The sequence below is a fragment of the Trachypithecus francoisi genome, unplaced genomic scaffold, assembly GCF_009764315.1.
Source record: "Trachypithecus francoisi isolate TF-2019V2 unplaced genomic scaffold, Tfra_2.0 Lachesis_group13, whole genome shotgun sequence".
In the NCBI taxonomy this organism is placed as follows: domain Eukaryota; kingdom Metazoa; phylum Chordata; class Mammalia; order Primates; family Cercopithecidae; genus Trachypithecus; species Trachypithecus francoisi.
The window spans coordinates 41,878,688-41,897,293 of NW_022681458.1; the positions used below are offsets into that span (position 1 = coordinate 41,878,688).

At 39.9% G+C, this 18,606-nt stretch overlaps 1 protein-coding gene across 3 annotated transcripts in view; it reads left to right on the top strand.

The window, feature by feature from the left end:
* Window positions 1-18,606, top strand: part of FTCDNL1 (formiminotransferase cyclodeaminase N-terminal like) — a 92,119-nt gene that overhangs the window by 43,546 nt on the left and 29,967 nt on the right. Inside the window, exon 7 of one of the 3 annotated variants that reach the window (XM_033230734.1) lies at window positions 2,866-4,218. The exons of the other annotated variants lie outside the window; for them this stretch is intronic. Within the exon in view, the coding sequence (XP_033086625.1) occupies window positions 2,866-2,893 (28 nt within the window). The 3' untranslated portion in view covers window positions 2,894-4,218. Of the gene's footprint in view, window positions 1-2,865; window positions 4,219-18,606 lie in introns of those variants that run through there. 3 annotated transcript variants of the gene reach the window in all.

Here is an 18,606-nt window from a genome sequence, read left to right on the forward strand (position 1 = left end):
CTCAAACTGGGCAACATGACAAAACCACATCTTTACAAAAACTACAAAAATTAGCCAGGCATGGCAGTGCACACCTGTAGTGGCTACTTGGAAGGCTAAGGTGGGAGGATGACCTGAGCACAGGAGGTCGAGGCAAGATCATGCAGTGAGCCATGATTGTGCTACTGCACTCCAGCCTAGGCAACAGAATGGGACCTTGTCTCAAAAAAAAAAAAAAAAAAATCAAGTACTAAATGACTAAAAAATGGGAGGGTAACAAAATATAATCTCCCTTTCAAAGCATGATAGTTCATTCTTGCCTTACTACTTTTAGGATGCTCTGCTGTTCATAAACCAGATATAGAATTTTGAAATGTTTATATAGGGAGATGGCATGATGGTGTTGGGCATGACTTCAAGGAAGTACTTACTCTTTTGGAATTTAGATGGAAAGTCTAAAGGTTTAGAGAACATATTGTTTTTGAGCAAAGAGAAGGGTATTGGCAGAAGAAATTTTTTTTTGAAAGAAATTAAAATTTGTAGGTTTTTTGTGATCTAAAAGAAGCTATTTGTCAATGATGGCAATTTTAATTAAATCCTTAGTATTTATATTGTTCTAGTACCAGATGCTTCCCGTAAAGCACAGAGAAATGAATTTTTCCACAAATTGAGTTTAGCAAGAAAGACTGTGATCTTCTTTAATAAAAGCACAAAGTGTGAATTTATTTTAAGGAATTAAAAATAAAGAGGTTGGCTAGGTGTGGTGGCTCATACCTATAATCCCAGCACTTTGGGAGGCCGAGGTAGGAGGATCACTTGAACCCAGGAGTTTGAGACCAGCTTGGTCAATGTAGTGAGACTATCTCTATTAGAAAAAAAAAGTTTAAAAAAAGGTTGAACTCAGTCTTTTTATAGGATCCAGTGATCTAATTTTTTTTTTTTTTTTTTACTTACATTTGATTCTTGAATCTGATTGCATTTATATCATTCTGGAATTCCAATTCTGTGTGTGTTTTCTCTGTCAATATGATTATAACGAAGATGGAAAAGATGATGGACTAGGTATGGTTTTTAGCGTGAGGAATTTTAGTTGCTCTGGTGAAGAGACAAAATGCTGTCTAGCTAGACCTGATAGGTCTGTCTCTTAGTCTCTGAGAGCTGAGAAGCAGCAGTGCCCAGATCTTGCCTTGCTTTGGCAGAGGCTGTGTGGCCCAATAGAAAGAACAGTAGACAGTGGATTGGAGGGCTTGAGTTCAGTCCTTGCTGTTATTTTTCATGTAGCCATAATTTCATTAGCTACAAAATAGGAAAAATAATTCCCATCCTGACTAGGGGAATAAATGTCTATAAGCTGTAATGTAAAAATGAAATGTATTATTAATGGTTTTTCTAGATCTATTCTAGAGCTTTGCTTTAGTTTTAAGCATCAGTATTAAACAGATAAGAGGAGATAAAAGCCCATGGTGTCGCTGATTCATATTAGGTTGTAGAAGGGGTTGATTCATTTGCCAGTTACCTGAATTAACCTTTCCAGGTTCCTGTCACAACATTAAAGGCTGCTGGCTTTGAGCAAGGCCTATTGAAAACAAAACATGCTTTTAAAGGTTACCGTGTGTCAGTTTGGGAAGATGAAAAATGTTCTGGAGATGGATGATGGTGCTTGGTTGCACAACAGTGTGAATGTACTTAATTCCACTGAATTATACACTTAAAAAAGACTACAGTGGTAAATTGTATGTTCTGCACATTGTGTTTTATAATTAAAAAAGAACAAAAAGTATGTATTTATCCCACAAAAGTTAAGAAAAAAATTTAAAAATCACCTCATATCTGAATAAGATAACTTTACTAAGTCTATTGTATTAGTCCATTCTCATATTGCTGTAAAGAAATACCTGAGACTGGGTAATTGATAAAGAAAAGAGAGGTAATTGACTCATGGTTCTGCAGGATGTACAGGAACAATGATGCTGACATCTGCTTGGCTTCTGGGGAGGCCTCAGAAAGCTTACAGTCATGGTGGAAGGGGAAAGGGGAGCAGTTAGGTCACATGGCCAGAGAAGGAGCAAGAGAGCTGGTGGGCAGGTGCTACATACTTTAAACGACCACATCTCATGAGAACTCACTCACTATCATGAGGAGAGTAGCAAGAGGATGGTACTAAACCATTCATGAGAAATGCACCCCCGATGATTCAATCACCTTTCACCAGGCCCACCTCCAACACTGGGTATTATGATTGAACATGAGATTTGGGTGGAGACATTGATCCAAACCAGATCATCCATATGTTCTAAATAAAATGTTGGCAAATTTCTAATATCTATTAATAGATACAACTATGCAGGACCTATTTTTCCCTTTTAAAATCTATTATGATGGACTCTAGTGCTCCAGATGAGGTTTAGTTAATGGTTTAAAATAAAGTTGATTAAATGTCGCCTTTGATCCAGCTATCCATTAAAAAACAAAAATTTACTATTTTTATTATAAATAAATAATTTTCTTTTTCTGAGATAGAACCTCATTCTGTCACCCAGGTTGGAATGCAGTGGCACAATCTTGGCTCACTTCAACCTCCACCTCCCAGGTTCAAGGGATTCTCCTGCCTCAGCCTCCTGAGTAGCTGGGATTACCGGTGGGCATCATCACACTCAGCTATTTTTTTTTTTTCAGTAGAAACAGGGTTTCACCATCTTGCCCAGGCTGGTCTTGAGCCCCTGAGCTCAGGTGATCTGCCGACCTCAGGCTCCCAAAGTGCTGGGATTACAGGTGCAAGCCACCACGCCTGGCCAATAATTTTTAAAACAAGCACAGACACACCTCTTACGTCTCATTCATATTTGAATTTGTCTTTTCTTTCTCTGTTTCCCTTCTGCCTTTTAGAAAATCTGAACCAGCTGTAAATTGCTGAAGGTGTTCTGGTGGATGGGTAGAGTATCACCAGCTCTTCCTCTGCAGGAACTGGCAGAAGTCACTGGGATGCATCTATGATAACTAAGAAGGGCGATCCCATTGGCTTGAGAAAACCTGACAAAATGAACTAACAAATACCTCGACTCATACGCAGCTTTTCTTGGGTCAGCCTCTTAGAAGCAGCCCCACAGTTTGTGCCAATGTTTCATCAGTATTTGTTTTTTAAATCTTACTACAAGGTAGACATTGTACGGAATATGTGCTTCATAGCTCATATTTGCCCTCCCTCCTTTTACCAACTGTGAAGAGGCCAACACTGATGTGAACAAATAGACTTTACTTTCTATCAACCCCTTTGTGTTTTTATTCTACCCAGCTTTAAACTTTAACTTTTAGCTTCTTAAAAGAGGGATAAGGAAAGCAACAAGCTAGGCTATGAGGTGATAAGGTTTTGTGTGTGGGGTGAGGGGGAGAGGGGGAGTTGTCGTTGGTTTCCAGCCTAAATTGGGACTTAACTCATGATAAATTAAAACTATTTAAACATTGGGAGAAGGGAGTAAGTAAAATATAACTGAAATAAAACAAAAGGGGGTAATATTTTCATTTCTTGACATAATGAAAAGCCTTGCTGTGTAATTGGTTTGTACTGTCTTGGAAGTGGCGTCCGTGGTCAACAAAGGACCACTCTGTGAGAGATCTGCAAGGAATTTATCATCCCCCCTGGCTGAGCCAAAGCAGGCTTGATATACAGTTTTGTTTCATATAAATATTCTCATGTTACTGTTTACTCTGTGGGAATATGAGGATCTCACTGACAGGGTACGTGCTCCACTGCCTTGCTTTTAAAGGCATTTCTTTGACTCTGTTGTTTGTACTTGCCCAGAAACTTCAGAGAATAGCCCAGGAACTTGTTTGATAAGCATCCAGACCATGCTCCCGGAGTATGTTGTGCTTGGGGGCTTAGGAAAGCTTATTGTTTTAAGTGAGCCTGCACATGGTCTCCAAGGAGCCCATTTTTCATAGATAAAACAGTTGGGACACCCTCAGCAATGTCTTAGAATGCTTCTCCAATGTGTAATAAAATGTCCTGGTGAGCAGGGCTCTGGTTGAACTCAGACTGCCTTTGGATAACTGCCACTTATTTTGTTCCTATTTGCAGTGTTGTGAGGCAAATTAGTGTATTGTGAATTAAGATGTGAGATACAGACCTAAACATGGGACTAATTTCTTTCTACGTTTTTAGTGTGGGTGTTAACCTATTATCTCTCAGCTCCGCATTCACCCTTCCATATACTTTTTTTTTTTTAAGACAAGGTCTTGCTTTGTTACTCAGGCTGGAGTGCAGTGGCATGATCATGGCTCTCCACAGCCTTGACGTCCCAGGCTGAAGTGATCCTCTCATCTCAGCCACCCAAGTAGCTGGGACTGCAGGTGCACACCACTACACCTGGCTTATTATTTTTTATTTTATTTTATTTTATTTTTTGAGATGGAGTCTCACTCTGTCACCCAGGATGGAGTGCAGCGGCATGATCTCAGCCTGCTGCAACCTTCGTCTCTTGGGTTCAAGTGATTCTCCTGCCTCAGCCTCTGGAGTAACTGGGATTACAGGTGCATGCCGCCATACCTGGCTAATTTTTTGTATTTTTAGTAGAGAGTGGGTTTCACCATGTTGGTCAGGAGTTCGAGACCAGCCTGATCTACCCGCCTCGGCCTCCCAAAGTGCTGGCATTACAGGTATGAGCCACTGTGCCCAGCCATTTTTTTTTTTTTTTTTTATGTTTAGTAGACACAGGGCCTTGCTATGTTGCCCAGGCTGGTCTTAAACTGAGCTCAAGCAGTCCTCCTGCCTTGGCCTCCCAAAGTTCTGGGATTACAGGCATCAGTCACTGCACCTGGCCCCATACTCTACTTTCTGATACTGGGACTCTGCAAACCACATTTCTTCTTTGCCAGCCAGTTCCCTATTAGGCTCTGCCAATATGGGATGCTGGACTGGGGATGCTGCAGGGGTGGAAGATGGTGAGGGATTGCTGCTTCCTTTTGACCTCCTGTTTCTAGAAGCCCACTTCAGCAGTGACTCTTCACCTTGACGGTGGCTCTTAGTTCCAGGCTCCAGCTGTTCTTTTCCCCCACCCCCCAACACTTTTCAGAGCTTGCTTCATTGCACTCAGAAGCCCCAGCATCAGCTGGGCAGTGCCACCTCCCCAGACACCCGAGCCCCAGCTCTGCAGGGCCTCTCCTTTCAGCTTCTAGGCTCTGAGGACCCCTGCCTTAGTGAGTGGTGCTGCCTGCAGTTACAGCTCTGTGATCCCATGTTCTCTGTTTTGCTTTTCAAGTTCAACAACTATTGACAATTTTTTTGTGTGATCTCTTTTGAAATACTTAGTGTGATTTCTATTTTCCTGATTGGGTTTGGACTGGATTCTGTCAGAAGCAAACCAATCAGCAGACCAAATGGGACTGGGAGAAATGGAGAGGGAAAGGAGAAGGCAGAAAATATTCATTGTGAACGTAGCTCCCATCACAAACAGCCCACGCATGGTTACTCTCCTTTTCTTCTCATTCGCACATTATTCTCTTATCTCACTGTCTTCCTATTGTCAAATTCACAGTTCCCTTTGGCATTCGTGCTATTTTTTCCACCAGTAGGGAGTCTGAGTGTTGACTTGAGGTGAAGATGGGAAATGCCATGGAAAGCCATTGGGCCAGGTTTTCCAAAGCATGTCTTTTGCATAGTAGTGTATTCCATCATTTAAAATGTAAACTAATGTAATTATATAATTTTAAAAAGTAAAGTCTTTTGAATCTTATAATAGTTACTTGTCTTTCCTTGTATAGCCATCTTTACCTGCCATGTAGATAATGCTTTTTATCTGGCGGTAGACCCCCAGCCAAACGCCTTTCCCAAACCTCTGGGTACCACGCTATCAACTTTTTCTCAGGAAGCCCCAACTGCAGCCAGTCAGATTCCTAACTTCTTAGGTACCTGTATCTCCATGAAGACCAACTGCTTTGAAAAAAGTAATAATATGGATGTAGTTTAGCTAGGACCCATTGTTACAAAACTATATTGTTTCTGATACGTATAAAGGATTTTTGGTAACTGATTAATATTAATCTGTGTGTATCCCAAAATTCTTTTTAGTAGTTCATCTTCATGATATCCACTCTGTTATTTCACAAAGATAAAAGGAAGGTAAAATAGCAAGATATAGGAAAAGAGTGAACCCTTTTGGCATCATTATTTGTAGCTATCTTTTACTGAGTACCAACTAAGTATTAGTTATTACATGATCTTCACAACAACCCTCTGGAGCAGGTGACTAAAGTAATAAAATTCCCTAAGTTCTCTTAGTCTATTGGGTCAACCAGGAACCTCCTCCTACCATATCCCATACCTGTAGGTTTGTACCACTGCCCTAACCCTAAACAATACCCCTTGATTTGGGCATGGTGGCTCATGCCTGTAATCCCAGCAATTCAGGAGGTCCAGGCGGGAAGATCACTTGAGCTCGGGAGTTCAAGACCAGCCTGGGCAACATAGTGAGCCTTGTCTCTACTAAAAATAAAAAAATTAGCCAGACGTGGTGATAATGCGCTTGTAGTCCCAGCTATTCCAGAGGCTGAGAAGTGACGATCGCTTAAGCCTGAGAGATCAAGGCTGCAGTGAGACATAATTTTGCCATTCTAGCCTCGGTGACAGAGTGAGACCCTGCCTCAACAAACAAACAAAACAAAACAACAATAACCTTGGACCCACATTCTCAGGTCTCCAGGCCTCTCTTCCTAGGCCTGATGGGCCTTCACCTCTAGTTAGTTGTGTTCCAGTTAGAAATTATACATCCAGTTAGTTGACTTACCCCTCTATGGCAGTTTTATAGGATAGTCCACTCAGTATCCTGAGACTTCTTCCAGATCTTAGGCCTCTCTCCAATACTTCTGTACTCTTTCCTCATTTAAAATTTCTTCCAGATCTTTTTTTTTTTTTTTTTGAGATGGTCTTCCTCCGTCACCCAGGCTGGAGTACAGTGGCGTGATCATAGCTCACTGCAGCCTCAATCTCCCAGACTCAAATGATCCTTGCACCTCAGCCTCCCAAGTAGCTGGGGTTACAGGTGCACACCACCACAGCTGGCTAATTTTTTATTTCTTTTTATTTTTAGTAGGGATGAATTCTCACTCTGTTGCCCAGGCTGGTCTTGAATTCCTGAGCTCAAGCGATCCTCCTACCTCAGCCTCCCAAACCCTGTCTTTTACTCTGTTATCATATTCTGAGTTCTTGCCCATTTATTCCTTTTTGTACCTGAAAGACCTATTAGCTTCTAGTTTTGTGACTTCCTCCCGTGGACTGTCAGCGCCTCCTCTGTAGTATTGTGCATTTTGTGCTGCTAGGCACAACTCTCTCTCATCAGGTGGGGAAGTGGAGGATGAACTGCACATCCCGATTTCTCCCGGATGAATTTCTCTGAGTTGGGCCACAAACTTGCTCCAACTCATTAGGAGATGCCTGAAATCACTCCCACTATCTTGAAGTAGCCAAGTCAGTCATAGGACCCAGACTAGTCTCCATCAGTATTTAAATCAGGGAGGAAAATTGCCGCCAGGTGAGGCCAACACTGCTGCTAGAACCAGGATGGATATAGATTGTGCAGCCAGTGATCCAGAACTCCTGGCTGGCTAGCCATGCAGAGTCATCTGGTCATTTATTTTACTTTTAATTCATATCCCTACATTTTAGGCAATTTTAATTTATGGACTTGACACATTGACTTGTTACAGAGTTTTACTGATGTTGTTTGTTTTGATGGCTAGACTGTAAAGTCCCTGAGGATGAAGCTTCATTCACAGAGATTTGTTGAGCTCCTACTGCATTTCAGCAGGAGCAGATTTATCATTATCCTAGTGATACATAAGATGTAGGTACCCTCACTTGTATGGAGCCCTAGTAAGCCCTGGGTAATATGTTCACAGGCCCTAGTAATATGCTTACATGGTTGTATGATTTTGAAAAATGTACACAAGTTAGATATTTTAGGCACAATCTGTTGAAAATGCTGTGTCTTCTCACCTCTATTTCTTTGTTATATGTCCTTTCATGATGAGTGGTAGCGGAGCAGCTACTATTGGCTTCATGAGCTTGCAACCTGTGCAATAGCACAGGGTCCTATGCTTGGTTCAATGTTCTGCTGTTACTGTCAGGAAATTCTGAATACTTTTTTTCTTATTCCTTTTTTTTTTGAAATGGAGGCTCGCTGTTTGGCACAGGTTGGAATGTAGTGGCACGATCTAGGCTCACTGCAAGCTCCACCTCCCGGGTTCACGCCATTCTCCTGCCTCAGCCTCCTGAGTAGCTGGGACTACAGGCACCCGCCACCACGCTTGGCTAATTTTTTATATTTTTAGTAGAGATGGGGTTTTATCATGGTCTCGATCTCTTGACCTTGTGATCTGCCTGCCTCAGCCTCCCAAAGTACTGGGATTACAGGCGTAAGCCACCGCGCCTGGCCTATTCCTTTTTTTTTTAAGAGACACATTCTCACTCTGTTATCCATGCTGGAGTGCAGTGGTGTGATCTTGGCTCACTGCAACCTCCTTTCCCAGGCTCAAGTGATCCTCCCACCTCAGCCTCCAGAGTAGCTGAGACCACAGGCGAGTATCACCACACGCCTGGCTTTTTTTGTGTGTGTGTGTGTTTTTGATAGAGATGGAGTCTCACCATGTTGCCCAGGCTGGTCTTGAACTCCTGAGCTCGAGAAATCTGCCCGCTTGGGTCTCCCAAAGTGACATTAGAGGCATGAGCCACTGAGCCCGGCAGGGACCCGTATTTTCATTTTGCACTGGGCCCCATGAGCTATATGGGTGGTTCTGGGAGTGGCTCTGGACATTTTTGGACCCAGATAAAGGGGAGGTTGAATTGGGAATATTTGTGTGATTCATAGTCACATCCGTGTGTAGTGAAGTCATTACCAGCTCTTCCAGTGTAGGAATGGTTCCCAGGAGTACTCCTCTTGTCCTCTGTGATGGCTCACTCAGTGCTGTGACTCACAAAGCAGGGCCAGGGGGACAACACAGATGAGTGTGTCCTCTGGTGCCCAGCATCAGAAGTATGTAAGAAGCGGAGGAGAAACGAGGGTCAAAAGCTATGGAGCCAGAAGCTAATCTGTGCAAAATCTTTCTAGTTATTGGCAGCACAAGGTTGTAAGCAAAGGATGTGGTTTTTAATAATGTCCATCCAATATAGAAGCTGTAGCTGCATTTATGTGTATGTTGGCGTAGTATATACAATTATAAGAACACCACATTATCTCATTTTTTATGATAATCATAGGAAACAATTGATCAGAATTTCTGTTTCTAGAGGAACAAATCTGTGGTATAACTATCAAGAACAAGTATGTTCCATGGGAATTTGCCTGTTGGGAAAGTTGTATCCCAAACATTAATGATTAAAAACACATTTCTAGGCCGGGCGCGGTGGCTCAAGCCTGTAATCCCAGCACTTTGGGAGGCCGAGACGGGCGGATCACGAGGTCGGGAGATCGAGACCATCCTGGCTAACACAGTGAAACCCCGTCTCTACTAAAAATACAAAAACTAGCCGGGCGAGGTGGCGGCGCCTGTAGTCCCAGCTACTTGGGAGGCTGAGGCAGGAGAATGGCGGGAACCCGGGAGGCGGAGCTTGCAGTGAGCTGAGATCCGGCCACTGCACTCCAGTCAGGGCGACAGAGCGAGACTCCGCCTCAAAAACAAAACAAAACAAAACAAAAAACACATTTCTATCAACCATTCTAAAAAAAAAAAGAATGAATTAGTTTTATATTCTGTTTATATAAAATGACAGGTTACTATCATTTGCATAGGTGACAAAGAGTGTCCATAAAAATGTGGAAAACATGTACAGCACTATACAGATAATAAGAGTATGTTATTTTTCTGGAATTTACAATAATTATAGTATTTCTCTGCTTTAAAAAATGTATAGTGTGTTGTAATTTATTTTCTCATTCTAAATTCACTTACAAACCTATTTTTGGGTTATTTTTTAATGATGGTACTCAAAATGGTGTAAGTTTCCAGCTTCACAGAACCTGGACCTGGCCATGTGCTGAATACATGCCGAGCACTTGGCACATCTGTTTATTTAATTCTCACAACATCCCTCTGAGAGCAATATTATTCCCACTCTACAGGTATAGAAACGGAGGCTCAGAGAAGTTAAGTAACTTCCTTGAGGTCATACATCTCGTAAGTTGCAGGACCAGGTTTCTGTATAGGTTTGTCCTTTCTGAAGTCTACTCTTTTACCCTTTGCTCTCCAGTTCCTAGAGTGACAGTGTCATTTCCTCAGAAAAGTCTCCTAAGATACCAGGGCAGGCTATATGTTCTGTTATGCCTGTCCTTTCTTTCCTAGCTCACGTCACAATTACCTAATTACTAAAGTGATTATACTGTGATTATTATATAATCACAGCATATTATTATACTGTGATTAGAAAGTGATTATCCTGTAACCTCCATGGAGGAAGCTGTCTGTTTTACCTACAGTGTGGAGACTCTGGGTATTCAGTGAATAATGCATTTAGATCTACTAATTTTCGGAGGCACCTTAGAGCAACTTCTTGCTTCAAGCACTTTCTTTCTCACCTTTTCTTCTACTCAGCAAAGGAAGGGTCTGGGAATGGCAAAACATTCAGGCTCAGAATTAACACCCAAGAGTATTAGGGTTGTGCAGCTGATAATGTAGAGATGTTATCATTTATACATTCACACCTTTATATGGATTGTCTGGTACCAATTTCAGGTACCAGATATCTATGGCGGCAGGATATTCGTGCCAAAAGGGTATCTGTTACATAGTTTTATATTTTTGTAAACTGAGTCATCTTAAAATGGGGAGCACCTGTATTCAATTTTCCCTGGAATGAGCTGCTAAATTCTCTTGTACTCTTCACTTCAGATGAGGTTTTCTGGATGACACCATCTGGGAAATGTCACTTTGATTAAAGTAAATATGCAGCATAGTTAACACTGGGAGCCTATTTGAATTTCTCTAAGTAGCCACATCTACAGAAGCAGAAGGCAGCCGGCTCTTTGGGCTGGGAGAACTTGAGAGAGATGCGTTCCATGGTTTGGTGTCAGTCGAGTGGCAGTGTGTGGCCAACTAAGCTCTGAAGGATTCTGTGTATTTTCCTTTTCTTACCATTGGGCTATTTTTTTTTTTCTTTTCCAGTTTATTTTGACACGAAGAAGAAAATATATAAAAATAAAAAACTCAGCTTTACGATTGCCAAGTTTTTCTTTCAAACTAAGAAAAGAAACCAGTTGTTGAAAAATATGATGAATGGCATCCTTTGTTTTATTTTCAGCGTAGCACATGAGGGCACTGCCATTGGAAAGGGGCCAAATTCCCCAGGCAGGAGGGAACCCTGGGCTGAAAGGCGGCCTAGTGATTTTGGAGACTGGTGTGTCAGGATTTCCTCTCAGCTGTTACAAATATCTCTCTTCTTTCCGCAAGATTTCCTCACAGACTCACCCCCCTCCCATCCTTCAGGCATTCCTTGTGTTTTCAACACTTGCTACTGATGAGGATGTCATCTATTTGTAAGAAAACGCCATTGGTACAATGTGGGACTTTCAGCATTTACATTGTGGTTTTCCCAACTTCCACAGCTACTGACTTCTTTGGCTGTGGGATCATGTATGGTTGAGGGCAACAGTCGGTAGTTGATGTGTAAGCAATCCGTAAGATTGTTAGCATGATGCCTCCTCATTGTTGTCTTGTCACCAAGTGGTTTGGGAGAACCAAGGGGAGAGACAGTCTAACTTTCTTGTTCTGAAAGTCAACCTCAGGGCAGTTCCCTTCTGATCTCTCTCTGCCGCTCATATGGTGGAATGAAGAGGAAGGGATGGATGAGAAGAAGGGTCGTGCTTCTCTTTCAAGGAAGTGAGGGAAATGTCTCAGATGCCTTGAGCTCATCCTCATGTGTCCCATGAAGTGAAATCTAAAATTGCTCTGAGGACATATGTGAACTGTACCCCCACAGAACCCGTAGCACTTTCCCAGTTTGGAAGCTCCTTCTGAAAACTTTATGTACTTTGGCTGGGGTATTTAACTCATTTATTATAAATTTTGTTTGCAAGGGTGTTTTTCTCACTAGACTGAAATCTTTGAGAACAGGGCTCTTTTATTCCACCTGGTAATTCCAATACCTGGTCTCAGAAAATCTTTGCTAAATAAATTAATGTACCAATAGCTGAATTCCAAGCCCTGGTGTTGAGTCAGAACTAGACAACTCTCTAGGTATAGATGGTTTAATCATTTATCAACTGACTTCAGGTTTTGTTGCATGAAGTTGAGTTACATTTGTAAGGGACAGTTAAAGGAAAGAGCTGTCCGGAACTTCTAGGGAACAGAAAGTCTGTCTCAACTTACGTGTGAGACTGGGGAAAGAGGGTAGAGACACCAGAATTCCTAATAAAGACAGACATAAAATGACTCGAGAATGCAAACACCTGACTTACTTCCTGCAGAAACGCCAGCGGGAAAGAGTGTGAGTTGGAGCTTCTCATGCCTCTTCCTGTTGTCTTTACTCTTAAATTTAGGCTGTCTTTTAAATGCCCCATGATCTACTTGTAAACTCTTTAAGCAAAAACGATGCCAGGTTCTGTTCTGTGGCTACCAGATTGGAGCTTTTCTCTCCCGGCTTCATTCAGTTAATTGAGCTGTGCTGGAAGGTTCAGTAATTTATTCTATGGAGTCTTTCTGTGCAAACAATTCCAGGCTGAGGGAAAGAGACTTAGCTGAATCTCTTAAACACTTGAAATGCAGAATTTATGTTTTGGAAAACACCAGTGAGTCAGTGTCCTCAAATGTAATCAATAAAAGACAGTCTCCATCATCAGCTTTTCATTAACTGAGCTTAGAGTCGCCTCCTTTTATTGCTTTTTACATGTTTACAGTATCTCATTCTTTCCTTGATTCTGGATTTTCACACCATATGGCCACATCTTTAAGTCATTTTTCAGCTGCTCTATTAAATAGTAAAATGAGATTCAGAACAGATTTCTTTGATTTTAAAATAGCATTTTGGGTGTGTGACTTTTTTGTAAATAAAAAAAGAATTAAGGCACTCAAAAGCATGAAATTTCAGGTATTTCTACCCAGACAGTGTAATATGTAGCTTTCTGCTTACTTAGAATAAATATATGTTTATCTCATGGAATTTCACCTGCTGTGTAAATGGATTCATTCATTCTGCATATTGAAATTCATTTCTACTTAAATAAGATTTAGCCTCCACTGTTGCTAATGAGCATAGATTGAAAATGAAATTGAAAGTATGTCTTTATAACTATTCAATATTATACTGTATTTCTCATTAGAAATGATTGCTATCGCTTATAAACATCCATACTGCATGTCAATAATGCTCTACTGCTGTAATTGTGGTGGTGATTCTATATTTGATCATATAAAAGGTGGGATTCTTTTATGTTTTACTTTTTTTCCTGGATTATTTAGTGGTCAGCTTGAGAAGCTGCAAAGGAGAGATTGTGACTGCCAACATTTGGATCTCACAGTTTAGAGTTGGTCAATGAGGGCTTAAGGCATATAGTCCTACAACTTAACACAGTTTACTTTGTAAAGGGTTACACATATTTCAAAGATGATTAAATATTTGCTACTTGTTTTCTGAGTCAGAAAGGACATTTTGGTGTAGATTGAATGGGAATTTTTTTTTTTTTTTTAAGGGATACTACTTAACAAAAGGAAACCATTGCATGAGCAAATTTTGTAATATGAGTACATTTGCCATTGATCCAGACTTTAGCAGTAGGGACTGTGTCAGTCACAATTAATCAGCTTATGAGTATGGGATTCAGAATGTTCAATTATCCTTTAAAATCTGGACATTGAGTTGAAGAAACGATTGGCCTACAGTTGGTTGTTTAACGTTAAAACCAAGTGCACTCAACATCCAAAAGGTCGATAGTCTCTTAATTGTAATTCAATAAAGTCCATTGAAAATTGTGTACAATTTGTGAGTGTTATAAATACAGTTCACATATTTTTTACTTCAGTGACGGTACTGTTTGCTAGAGAAATATGCTTCAGTTGAGGATAAGTCCATTGAATGTGTGTATTTTGATAACTATCAATATTTTAAAGTTCATTACTTAATATGTACATAGGAAGATAGCAATTTGGAGTAACTATTCTAAATAACTCAGGTAAAATTCTGCTTTTTCTTGAACTATTCTGGCATTATTCATTGTTTTATTATCACCATGATGAACTTGCACAAAATTTTTAAGCAATAGTAACAATAAAGCAAAACCTTGTTTTTAATTCTTTTTAAAATTTTAAAATCAGAGTCACTTCTGCATGTTCTATTGTATTTTTTCAATAACATATATCTCTAGAAGACACAGTTGATATCTCCCAATCTGTTGTATATCATTTCTAGAATGTAAAGATTGTCTCTGAGGCCAAAATTAAGAGTCTGCTATCCTTTCCACATAGCAAAAATCATCACCTGTCAGCATGTACTAAGTATCAAAACTTAGTGGTGGCAGAAAATGTTATAGACATGGTGCTTTTACCTAAGAGCTTGAAATTAAGAGAGATAATAGCACTTACTGAAACAAGAAAAGCAAATATGGATGACAATGAGATATAGACAGTACATTGACAGATGAGAAAGACAAACATTTCTCAAAATATCCATTGTCATTTTCAGCTTGGAGGTCAGCACAGAGGGTCCCCCTGCTTGTTGAATGAGATCCACTAGGAGTTTTGGAAGAAGTGCCAGCCTTCTGGTGTTTCCAGATCACTGCCTGGCAGGAAACAGTTTATTATTTTGAGAAAATTCTTTATTTAATAAATATTTGTTGATCTACTGTGTGCCAGTCAGGGTTATAAGAAACAGAGCTGTGAATAAGACAAAGTCCCTGTCCTTAGGGAGCTTGCTTTCTAGTGGCAGGAGACAGGCAGTTTACAAATAAAAAGAAATGAAAAAATGTTCATGTGATGTAAGTACCATGTCAAAATATAAAGAAGAATAAGGAGGACATTTTTGTAAGGTGTTGAGGAAAGCCCTCGTTAATAAGATGCCCTCTGAGCAGAAAGATAGAAAGAACCACATGTTTGTATTGGGAGGACAGTGAGGTATCGAGGCTCAGCTGAAGAAACCTGCGATAACTCCTCTCTCTAGCAACCCTGTATTCAACCAGCATGTCTGATCTAGCCTAACAAGTGAATAAAAGACAAATTACAAGATAACTCAGGTCAAAGAGTCTCTTATTCTCCAGTCAGTGCCATACTAGAAAAGTAATTTTATCAGCTACCACTTATTAAGTGCCTTGTACGTCAGGCATTGGGTTGGGCATTTTGCGGCAGTTCATGTCAAATTTTTATTATTTCCTTTTCTCTAATAGGGAAACTGATGCTTAACTGAAGTTAAATGACTTTCTCAGGCCCACATGGCTTTGAATGATGGAGCCAGAATCTGACCTTGGGTCAGTCTGACTCCAAAGTCAGACTGTCAACCTCTTTGAAGAGGTTGTCACCTCTTCAAGAGGGTAAGGTGTCTGGGAGGACAACAACATGAATGCACTGTTATTATTAGTAGTAGTAGTAGTATTTGAGACAAGGTCTCACTCTGTCACCCAGGCTGGAGTGTAGTGGCGTAATCTTGGGTCACTGCAACCTCTGCCTCACTGGCTCAAGCAATTCTCCCATCTCAGCCTCCCAAGTAGCTGGGACTATAGTAGCATGCCACCATGCCCAGCAAATTTTTTGTAGACACGAGGTTTCACTGTGTTGCCCAGGCTGGTCTCGAACTCCTGGACTCAAGTGATCCACTTGCCTTAGTCTCCCAAAGTGTTAGGATTACAGGCATGAGCCACTGCACCTGGCCATGAATGCATTATTATTAAAATATCCTCAGAAAGTGACAAATGTTAATGTTCTTAATTTAATGAGAATAGCTGAGTTGTTCTCCCGGAAAAGTCAAAATAACAAATGGCTACCAGCCTCTGATTGGATTCACTGAAAGCTGCAAGGTTTTGTACCATAGAGAAGTAGAAACGTGGTTATTATCTAGTACATTCGGAATCTTTGGGCCACTGATCTACATAATCCATCACTCCTTTATTCCTTCAAGTGAGAAATATTTGCTTTGGCCACAATGCTTTCTTATTTTTAAACTTTTGTGTAGGAATGCTGGTTCTTCTATGCAAATATTGCCAGCCCACTATTATGAATAAAAACCACCCAGTTCCTTTCAGGAGCATTGGAAATATATTAAAAATTTTCTGGCTCTTAAATTTTCCACCAGTCTGTACTCAGATAGTATTAATAAGATTAATATGCATTACTATTCATCCAGAATTATAAAATTTCAGGGTATCTGTATTTTCAGTGATGAAATTTAGAGTATTTCTATCCATCTAAGACACATCAGAGTCCACTAGGGTGCTGACTCATTTGAACATCAACATATGGAAAAGTGATCTTCAGCTGGGATAATTAGAAATGCAGCTTTTACTCTTTATGCCACCTCTTTCTACAACGTTTTGGTCCCACACTTTGAACTAACCTTGTGGAGAAAAAAATGATAATGAAGTGAAGTACACATATAATGAGTATCTGTTAAAATAATAGCTCTGGAAAGAAACTAAAGTTTAATGCAACACAGGAATTTTCCCTACTTTTTAGCGGATTCACATTACCTCTGGTCTTAGGTCGTGGCCTGGGTGGTTTTGAGTTCTTGATGTCAATGCCATATGTTTAAGGCGGAATATCAGTCCGATAGCCATTTTCTTTACTCATGTGTACTATGCATTTATTGTTACACTGGGACTCAGCTTTTTTAAAAAATGAAAATGTCTATATCAAAAAATAGTCTTAGACTTTTCATTGTCTTGATCAAATCACGGTTAGTGTTGAAGAATGGATGATTTTGTGGTGAAAATTCATAAGGGAAAAATGTTTATATAAATGGACTGCACCAAACTTCAAAATATTTTTATTCCTTTTTTGTTCTCCAGTTCGGTTTTGGTAGCCTTATTATGACACTTTATTGATGATGGGTAGTTATATATATTTTATGTTTCTTTTACTTGTTTCTTAAGTCTATTCTCAGGAAATATGAAACTAACTCTCAGAGGGTTTCTGTTGAGGACTAGACAAGAATTATGCCTTGGATTATTTATCCTTTATTCACATCTCACCTACTTTATTATTTTTCTGATCTCATGTATTATTTCCATTTCCACTCATCTCATTATGTTTCTAAGGGAACTTTGGGTATAAAGATACTTGCAGGCAGTTAGAGATGTTAATTCCATATGTATAAGAGCAGCAATTAGCATCAAGAGCTGTTTCTAGTAGGAGGAAGGAACTTGGGTCCTTGTGGGGAGATGAAGAGAGACTCATTTCACCACTTTCCCAGAAGTATTTTGAGGCCGTTGTTTTTGTGTATATGCTCCCTAATCTATCCATTAAATAGAAATCAGAAAATTATACATTTAATAACATATTTGACAATACAATGAGAATCTAGAGGGGAAAAAGATATGTTCCTTAATTTAACCAGTATTGATGGTTAAATTACTTATGTTTGGTACTAGCATATTTGGAAATTTAAAAAATTGCACCTATGGTTTCTGTTCAGGATCTTGCTTTGGATACAAAGGTTGCACATATGGAGTCATTAGAAAGCAATTGGAAGCAGTGCAGAGACACAAGGAGAGAAATCTCTATGCCGGGCATAAGTGGACTGTAGAGATAAGAAGTTATCAGAGGGAAATACAGTCAGTTTTGCAGGAAACACAGATTAGCGAGACGGGTGAGAATACTAAAGACTGAGGTAACATGGGCAAGGGCACAGAATGGGAAATGAGTGATGCGTGAAGGGGTAGTTGGTGGGCATGTATGTAGTCAGGCACGAAAGGTACAGAAATGACTGGACTTTGGTTTGGCCCTGTTTGCTCACAACCAAGCAGGGAGAAGAATATACAACCCCCTAAGTATAGTACCAATGGTAAGGACAGAAGGGAAGAGCAAACAGTCCTCTGCTGGACAGAGTCCGGGAAGGATCATCAAAGGAGGATGTAATATTTGCAGATGAGGCAGGGACTTTGGAAGGGTATAGCAGATTTGGTTGGATAGAAGTGAGATCTCTGGTGAGAAATTACCTTCAATGTACTTTAAAATCTAGTATCAATTATTTCTAAATTTACCAAAACACCTACTACTTTAGGAGACTTGATTGCATAATTGCTTTGGGGCTTCATATTTCAAATATTTGTGAAATTTGAATCATTCAGGGTGATAGAAAAATTATAATTTTTCCAAAATTTCATCTTTTTTTGCAAATAAAATTGAATGGGAAAGGCAAAATTGAGGAAAAGGCAAAATTCATAGTGGAAAATACTCCATATTATTTATTTACATATTATTTTCTTCTAAAGGGGGTAACATAGCTAATTATTTTAGTACTGTTGTGGAAATTAGCTCATATAAGTGATGTAATTTATGAAAGGTGATATTGTATATAAATGTAGTATATACTATAGTGGTAGTATATACAAATAGGTATATACACATATGCATACATATATTTGAATGGGGCACATTGTATTTGCTTGTAGTCTCTCTTATGACTTTGTACTGCACCATCAAAAATTTTTCTTTATACTATTA